The 8,170-nt window shown below is 47.1% G+C and overlaps 1 protein-coding gene across 1 annotated transcript; it reads right to left on the bottom strand.

The window, feature by feature from the left end:
* Positions 1–6,702: 6,702 nt before the first annotated feature.
* LOC140219594 (uncharacterized) lies at positions 6,703–7,149 on the bottom strand. Its single transcript, XM_072289497.1, has one exon. The coding sequence runs from the start codon at positions 7,147–7,149 to the stop codon at positions 6,703–6,705; it is 447 nt and encodes a 148-aa protein (XP_072145598.1).
* Positions 7,150–8,170: the final 1,021 nt, after the last annotated feature.

The raw sequence follows: 8,170 nt of genomic DNA, 5'->3' as shown, positions 1-8,170 counted from the left end.
TGCCATCAGTGGAAGTTCCCCATCGACATCCAGGCAGGTATCTCAGAATTGCGATAACACTGTTCACTTTTCTTTCAAAAGCTTTCGGATGCCGGGTCCATATTTAGCGCCGGTCAAAAAAAATTTAAAATATCGATGAAGTTTTCAATATTTCCAATGAATGACCATCAAGAGACACGTTAAAATCCGTTTCAGTGTGAGCTGAAGCACTGCTGACTTTTCAACAGACAAGCTCATGCGCCGTTCCTGTATAAACGACTTTACTTCCTTCAGTGCCACTTGCAAGGTTTCTTCTATGACCTGCAGTATTCATTCCAATGTTAACTTCAAATGTCGTGTGCATTTCAGTGAAAGGTGACGAGGTAACTTAGCATAACTGCGTTGAATAACGCGGGACATAGCAGGCTTCCCTGCAGAACTCCCTCTTCATTTTATCATTTCATATATCATATATCATTTTAGGTATGCTGAGATGGTTTTCCATTGCTAGATTTCATGACGATCCGCCTGCCGGTCAGAAAATTTTGTATTAGGCGCAGTGTCTTTGTTTAATGCCGTATATTTAAACAGCATCAGTGCTACAAGCCCTTAGAACTGTCGCCACTAAGAAATGAACGTTATAGACCTTCACAACTGTTTGGATACGAATAAGTTATTGCCGCTTTTGAACACAATGATGGATGGCTGCCATATTGGATGTATATAGAAGCACGCGTTTTTGTAAACATCGAGAAAATGAGGAGAAAGTCTGAAGTCTCACCAATCGTTGCAGTACGAGTAGCTTCATACGTGCAACCACATGCTGGCGCAAAAACAGGTGCACATGGTTTGATCGTGCAGCGATGACAATCGAGCGTGCTTTTTTTTTCTATACCGACATTAAGGCTGCAACGCACTCTTAAGCTCTGTCGTATTGCCACACCAGCTTAGGAAGAACTGTACACGATATTAGACGCGAGAAGGTTTATTGCGACTAGTCAGCCTCAAGGTGAATGGCTAGTGTGCGCAGACTCACCGTGTACACTTGAGCGGCTTTGCAACTTTCAGGCAAAATGAGCGCACAGTAAAAAAGTCGTGAACATTACTCACCTGACAGAAGTTGCAGGGACTCGATGATACGAAATTGCACTTGCTTGCGGGTTCCCAGTCATACCGGCCTAACTGGAAATGAGCGAGAAGAAAAATAGGCGAATATAGTGTACTCGGACATGGAGAAAAATGCAAAATTCCCCTGTTCAGCACTGAAGTTAAAAACATACTACGAAAACCCTCAGCAAAAAGATCATCTGCAGCACGGTTCGATGGAGAGTCCGAAAGATATGTTTAGACTTTTGGGGAATTCGGTGTATATGAAAAAATACCGGGAAGTTTGGAAACATTGTTTCACCGCTGCTTTCGCCTTGGTGTGGCCTACACAAAACACTTGCCTCACAAAAGTCATAGTGCGAGCACCGCGTCACGTCCGTGGAGAGTGGTGGACGAGGACGTCGCTCACGTGCTCCTGGACTGCCCAATATACACGCAGCAAATGCAAGAGATGCGCTTTAAAGCTATAGGGCTCTGGGAAACCATTCATTGTTCCGTGGGACAATACTGGGGCCACGGAGAGTTAGTGTCCTTCAAGTAACAGCTTCCGGTGAAATAAAATACATTTTCGTAGTCACGGACATGTGCGTGAAATACTAGACACGGTATTGTGCAGTGACTCGCCTTTGTTGTTCTGCTTCATTTATTTCTTCTTTCACTTTTATAAGTGTGAGTGTCTGTGTGCCCTAAAGTGTTCTTTCTTTTATTTTTGACGATTAATATTTTGTTAATTATTGTGAAAGCTATATTTTTCTCGTATAAGCAGAATGGGGTTGTCGGAGGCATACTGCTTTAGACCTTCTCAGTTAAACCATCTTTAGCCCAACCTACCTAAATACCCAGGTGAACATAACCAGTTCTGAAGTGTTCTGCTCGGGCACATACCTACTGGCACATACCCAGTCAATCAGGCTGTTTACTAGGCCGGAAAGAATGAATGTGTGTTGTTTTGTGGCGCAAGGGCAATGTATGACCAAAGAGCGCTATGCCATTGTTAGTGAGTTCGCAGTGGAGCGACGAGTGCTGAGAAGTACATGTGACGTGGCTGTAAAGGGGCCAAAAAATAGTCGCTGTTAAGTGCGTAAAATATACATGTGGTAAGATTACGATTTTGACTAATGACGTGCACTATGAACATGAAAATGCATGCATTGCGAAAGAATGATACGATATGCAAAATGTGTCAGGTGCAAAAATTGGCCGGAAGCACTATCGCCTAACCAGAGCCCTTGAAAAACACGGACCTGCAGGCATGTTCTATGCTAAACACTATCGCAGCAGCATCCTCTGGAGACGGGATGTGCTGCGAATTTCGGGGGCAAAGAACATGTAATTAAAGACACCTAAGACTGCTTTGGTGTTAGAAAGCGGTTCTTCGCCAAGAAACATAATGAGATGGAGAGGGAAATTATAGCGCTATGCTAGAGGGAAATGTTTCTTTCTCTATGTTTCAGCTTCCCGACACTCTAGAAAGACGTGGAGGACGGTCAGCTTCTCACCGCATCTACCAAAGGTTGTAGGTTCATTTCCAGTGAGTAGAAAATTATGGGTGCCAAATGTGTGTCCTGTTTTAATACAACAGAATAGGATATATGTTCGACGTGATTTTGTTGCGGATGGCCAAAAACCTAACTGTGGCTTAATTAAGTGAAGCTTATTATTTGTTTCTGCGTCCCACGTTGCCAGTGGCTTTGCAGTTTCTTTCACAGAAAAGGGTTCAGGTCTGTAGCAGGTACAGCAGTGGTAGGAGCAGCTTTCAATGTAATGTATGTGGCCATTTGGTCTGCTAGCACGTTGCCCTCAGTGCCTCCATGGCCAGGTACCCAGCGTGCAATGACATGCTGGTTAGGTATACTATACGCTTTACACAGAACGTAATACAGCTCTATAAGTACAGGATTTTTGTATTTACAGAGTGACATCAATGCTTTTACGACGCCTAAGGAGTCTGTAAAAATAATTGGCTTTTCAAGTTTTAATTTCCTTATATGCTTCAATGTAGACAACAGAGCATGGACCTCGCACGTAAAGATACTTGTTTCCTTGCGCTGCACACCGGACTCCGAGAAGGACGGGCCCACGGGTGCATAAGACACTCCGGCATGTGACCGAAGCGCCTTTGTAACACTCTGTGCACGAGTTTTTCGACAGGTGTTCTAGGAAACGCAATTTAACATGTGCCTCTCGCGCATGTTTCGTGACCTCTACAAACGGTGTATCACAGCCTATGAGCTGGCGATACCATGGCGATAACAGTTTCGCTTTAGCCATAGGGCAATGTTCAAGAACTGGAACACGCATTTCCTCAATGAGGTTTCTCACACGCCTAGAGAACGGCTTCCTCACTGCAGGTCGGTTATAGAAGAGTGTGGCAGCAGCCATATCGCTTACTGTTGAATAAGAAGAATGTTCACTGTTCGCTTGTACTCTCAGAAGCTGTGTAAAACTGCTATATGACCGCTACATATGAAATGACCACTGATTCGGGTCTACCTAGAGGCTTTGGATCGGGCTTGTCCTGAAAGCACCGGTCCCAGGACGGATACCCAGATGGTGGACAGGGTTGAGGATTTTATTGCACTCGGTGTTGCAAAATTATAAATTATAGCTCCGTAATCAAGACGCGAGCGGACAAGACTGTAACACAAGTTTAGGAGACACTTCCGATCTCTGCCACTTGTTGTGCATGACAGAACCTTTAGGAGGTTCATTGTTTTCAGGCATTTCTTCTTCAGATATTTAATATAGGGGATAAGCGTGAGCTTAGAGTCTAGAGAGATTCCCGGGAATTTATGTTGGCTACTCACAGAGTTGGTCTCTCTTGATCGTAATACTTGGCAGGGGTGTTAGCCCTATCTTGTTTGAGAAAAGTACGGAGGTACCTTTTCGGGCGTTTATTTGGAACCGTTCGGATCTGTCCATTTAGACAATTTGTTTATTCAAAGCTGCACTCGTCGTTCGTAGACAGCAATACTGCATGATTACAAACTTATCTGCACATCATCGACTTAGACGGAATAAAACATTGCTCGTGGAATGACTCTATACAGGGAGTTCACTATTACAATACAGAGTGTGCAACTAAGCACGCCCGCTTGCAGAACACCAGTGTCTTGGGTGACGGTTCTAGACAAAGCATTGCCCGTGTTTACGCGTAAAGTGCGGCTAGACAGATAGCTTTCGATTGTGTTTAACATGTTCCCACGGACGCCCGTCCCGGAACGATCGCGGAGAATGCCAAATCACTATGTCGTGTCGTACGCTTCTTCTAGGTCTAGAAATACTGAAAGTAAGAATTGCTCATGAATAAGCGCATCTCTGATGTTTGCCTCGATGCGAATAATGTGCTCTATTGTCGACCTTCCCTCTCTGAAACCACATTGAAGGAGGTCTGTCATGTTGTTACTTTCTAGAAAACAGATTAGGCGCCGGTTTACCATTTTTTTCAAACACTTTGCACAAACAGCTTGTTAGCGCTATTGACCTGTAGCTGCTGGCTAAGGACGGGTCTTTGCCTTGATTAAGTGCCGGGTTGGCTATAGGCCGGATTCTGAAATGCTCCTAACCTTAGACCGTTTCCCTACCTTCCGCAAGGAGTCCTCCATGCTACCTAGACGTTAGGATCCCTCGGAAGGCCACCGCGAATTCTTAAAGCTTCCTTTCGCCTTCCCTGCGGAAGGAGCGCCTCACCAAAGGAAGTGTAACGTTAGAGGCTTCTGGTTTCGAGATTACATACAAAATATGCTAAATATTTGTAATTAATTGCCAAGGTGATGCGCCGGGACTGTTAAAATTGCATTTCTACTTCTATACCGAGGCATAAATTCTATTTCTTTGGCTAATAACATAAAAATAGTTCAAAAATGATGCATATATGGCAGTAAAGAAAACTCAGTATAGCAACTATGGCAGCATCTGAGTTTGGTTGGTCAGGCGTCGCTTTCCTTTTTTTTTGCGTGCGTTTTGTTTCGTGTGTGTGTATTTGCCAAGAATACCCCATTCCTGTTTCGGAAGACTTCTACGTCGTCTCCGCCGGGACTTTAATGGGTATATGCGTACAATCGATGCACCCAGTAACCCCAGGGAATCATACGATTGAATAGAACCTGGCCATGACCACCCTCGCTTCACTGGCGTTTGGCAGCCAAACGTACTTGGGATACAGACGTAGGCATATCAGCTGTGTCACCTCCCAAATACATCGGCACACAGAGGGTTGGGATACACACACTCAAGGTCGCCTACAACAGTTTGCATGGCACTCGTTCCGTAAAAACGCAGTGCGACGAGGACCTTCAAGAGAGCAGGCAGCGGCTGTCCTCTGTTGTCAGGGCTACAATGCAGTTGCTGCTCTGCCAGTATGGCTGTAACAGCTCGCTTGGAAAAACGTTACCGAGCTAGGAAGTCCACTTCGTCGTAGTGTTCTACTGGATTCTGCCTGTCAATCAGATGCCGGGCTGGAGTCAAAGGCGGAGGCTTGTACTATCGTGAGCAATATGAGCAGGAACACGCGAGCGCGTGGGAAATAGCCTCGAAACCGACGTGGGGCGATGCGTTGCGGCCGCTGTAGGAAACAAAGTGGAAAGGGCGCCGCGGTTCCGCCAACTGTCGGCACTCCCGATTCACTAGCGTTACTGCGTAATGGCAGCTGATTGCGTGTCACCGGGCGCTAGCGATGATAAGGCGGTTATGTCATGCAGAGCGTGGACCGTGCTGTCTGTAGTTGAGCGCAAAATATCTCTAGCTCTCTTTTTATCATACTTGCGGAACGTATCGCAATGATACCGGCGTGATACTGTGGCGCCTGTAATAGCGCTCGCACGCAGGAAAAAGCAGGGTTGTTTTGTTATGCGTGTTTTTCTATGTCTCGGTTATTGTGAACAAAGAAAAGTTGTACGCAGCAGTGAATTTAAAGGTTTTATTAGACGATTGCTTAATGGTAACAAAATTTTCATCCACACAAAAAGTATCCCAATACATCAGTGTTACAGCTTGACCTTTCCTTGCAGGCTTCATGCGTTAATAACGGGTCATGGCTCCGCCTGCTTGAATGACGGCCTCCATTCTTTTTGGCAGAGACACGTAGAGAGCCTCGATGAAGGCTTTGTCATCTTGAAGATGTTTCCACTCGCGCTTTATGGCTTCCCACAGTTCATCACTGGTCGTCGAGTCGAAGGAGAGTCTTGAAAGGTTAGCCTTCATACGTGCCCAAACATGTTCTATGATGTTCATGTCTGCACCCTTCGCACACCACTCCAAGCTCCTTACCCCTAGTTCGCCTAAAAGACGTGCCACGACCTTTGCTGTGTGAACGGGAGACAAGTCCTGCTGGAATAGATAATACCCATCCGGCTGTGGACCATTCAGTGCATAGGGGATCATCTCGTGCTCCAGCAATGTGCAATATGCAGAACTCGTAAATCTCCCAGGGATTCTTACAATGGGACTTAGGCCATCCCGCGAAATAGCCGCCCACAGGTTTACTGACGTGCGTCCACTTGCGGCCGCCTGCTTGACGTTCTGCGGAGAGAAGCGCGTATTCTCCATGCGCCACACTCTTCTCTGCTGGTCCCAGCGGCTTGAGAAAGTAGATTCATCAGAGAAGATGACATAATTCTAATCCTCGACCTTCCAGCTGCGGTGATCGACAGCGAACTTTAGGCGAGCAGTCTTGTTGGCAACTGTGAGAAGGGGCTTCTGAGCAGCGCTACGACTACGGAGGGCGGCTTCCCTTAGCCTTCGCCGCACCGTGCTGTCGCTTACATGTTCCAGGGCAAGAGTACTGCGCACCTCCTTCGCATTTAGAAATGGCTTCTCGTTGACTGCAGCAACAATTTGTAGGTCTTGATCCGCCGACGTGGCGCGAGGTCGCCTCTCGTGCGGCGCATCCTTAATGCGTCCTTCATCTCGGTACGCCTGCACTATCCTGTTGACTGTGTTCAACCGGCAGCCCGTCAAGGCAGCAATGTTTCGCTGCGAGTAGGCAGCAATGTTTCGCTGCGAGTAAGCTTTCTTCGACAACTCAACGACTTCTTCCCGCTTATTCAACGGCACTCGAGACATCGCAGGACGCTGAAACGCACTTCTAACCGCGGGCAATCGTGGTCTCCCTTATAAGCATTTGCCACGAAAAAGAAATTAAAGATGCGCGTCGGCCGTGACGTAGCGTTTTTACTTCTTTTCTTGTTCATCAAAGATTCGAACGTTTCCATGAAAGGTGCGACTGGGCTTACGATAGGCCTTTTAAGAAGTCGGCCAGAAAATATTCCCTGTCGCATGCTTGCAAATATCTAAGAGTCGGGTCTGACCGCTCCACATACGCACACTCAGACAAAGAAAAAAGGAACAAAAAAGGTTAACAGCGGTATTTTGCGCTGAACTACAGACAGCGCGGTCCACGCTCTGCATGCCATAACCGCCTTATCATCGCTAGCGCCCGGTGACATGCAATCCGGTGCCGTTACGCAGCAACGCTAGTGAGGCGGGAGTGCCGACAGTTGGCGGAACCGCGGCGCCCTTTCCACTTTGTTTCCTACAGCGGCCGCAACGCATCGCCCCACGTCGGTTTCGAGGCTATTTCCCACGCGCTCGCGTGTTCCTGCTCATATTGCTCACGATAGTACAAAGTCCCGTAAAGAAGTTCATTTGCTCATCGAAGAAACCGTGCATAGCTTTCAAAGCTATCGTCTTGGGATAAATATCGCAAGGACGTCATTCTCGGCGCTCGCTTTTCACAAAATCAAAGTAAAAAAATGGCCAGGCTTAGCTTGGTTAAGCCAAGAATGCGTTGCATATTGCGCGCGTTGCGTTGCGAGTTGGGGCCCAGCTTTTCCTCCGGCTGTCGTGACGTCACGTCACGTGGTTGCGCTAAAGGTCAATGGTGGCTGCCCGGCCGCGCCCAAGGGCTGAACTGAGTGATTGCAAAATGGAACGCATAAAACTCTAGTGTAGGGGTATGAGCCACTATGATGGCTCATACCCCCAATGGTGGCTGCCCGGCCGCGCCCAAGGGCTGAACTGAGTGATTGCAATATGCAACGCATAAAAGATATGGCACAAAACGCGGTCCGTGGAACCAAACTGA

The sequence above is a fragment of the Dermacentor andersoni genome, chromosome 7 (assembly GCF_023375885.2).
Source record: "Dermacentor andersoni chromosome 7, qqDerAnde1_hic_scaffold, whole genome shotgun sequence".
Taxonomy (NCBI): Eukaryota; Metazoa; Arthropoda; class Arachnida; order Ixodida; family Ixodidae; genus Dermacentor; species Dermacentor andersoni.
Note: the sequence above shows the minus strand (reverse complement) of the source record. Positions and strands in the feature narration are given on the sequence as shown.

What these genes read in the sequence shown, in the direction of transcription:
- LOC140219594 (XM_072289497.1), bottom strand. Translation starts at nt 7,149, where the DNA reads ATGTCTCGAGTGCCGTTGAATAAGCGGGAAGAAGTCGTTGAGTTGTCG.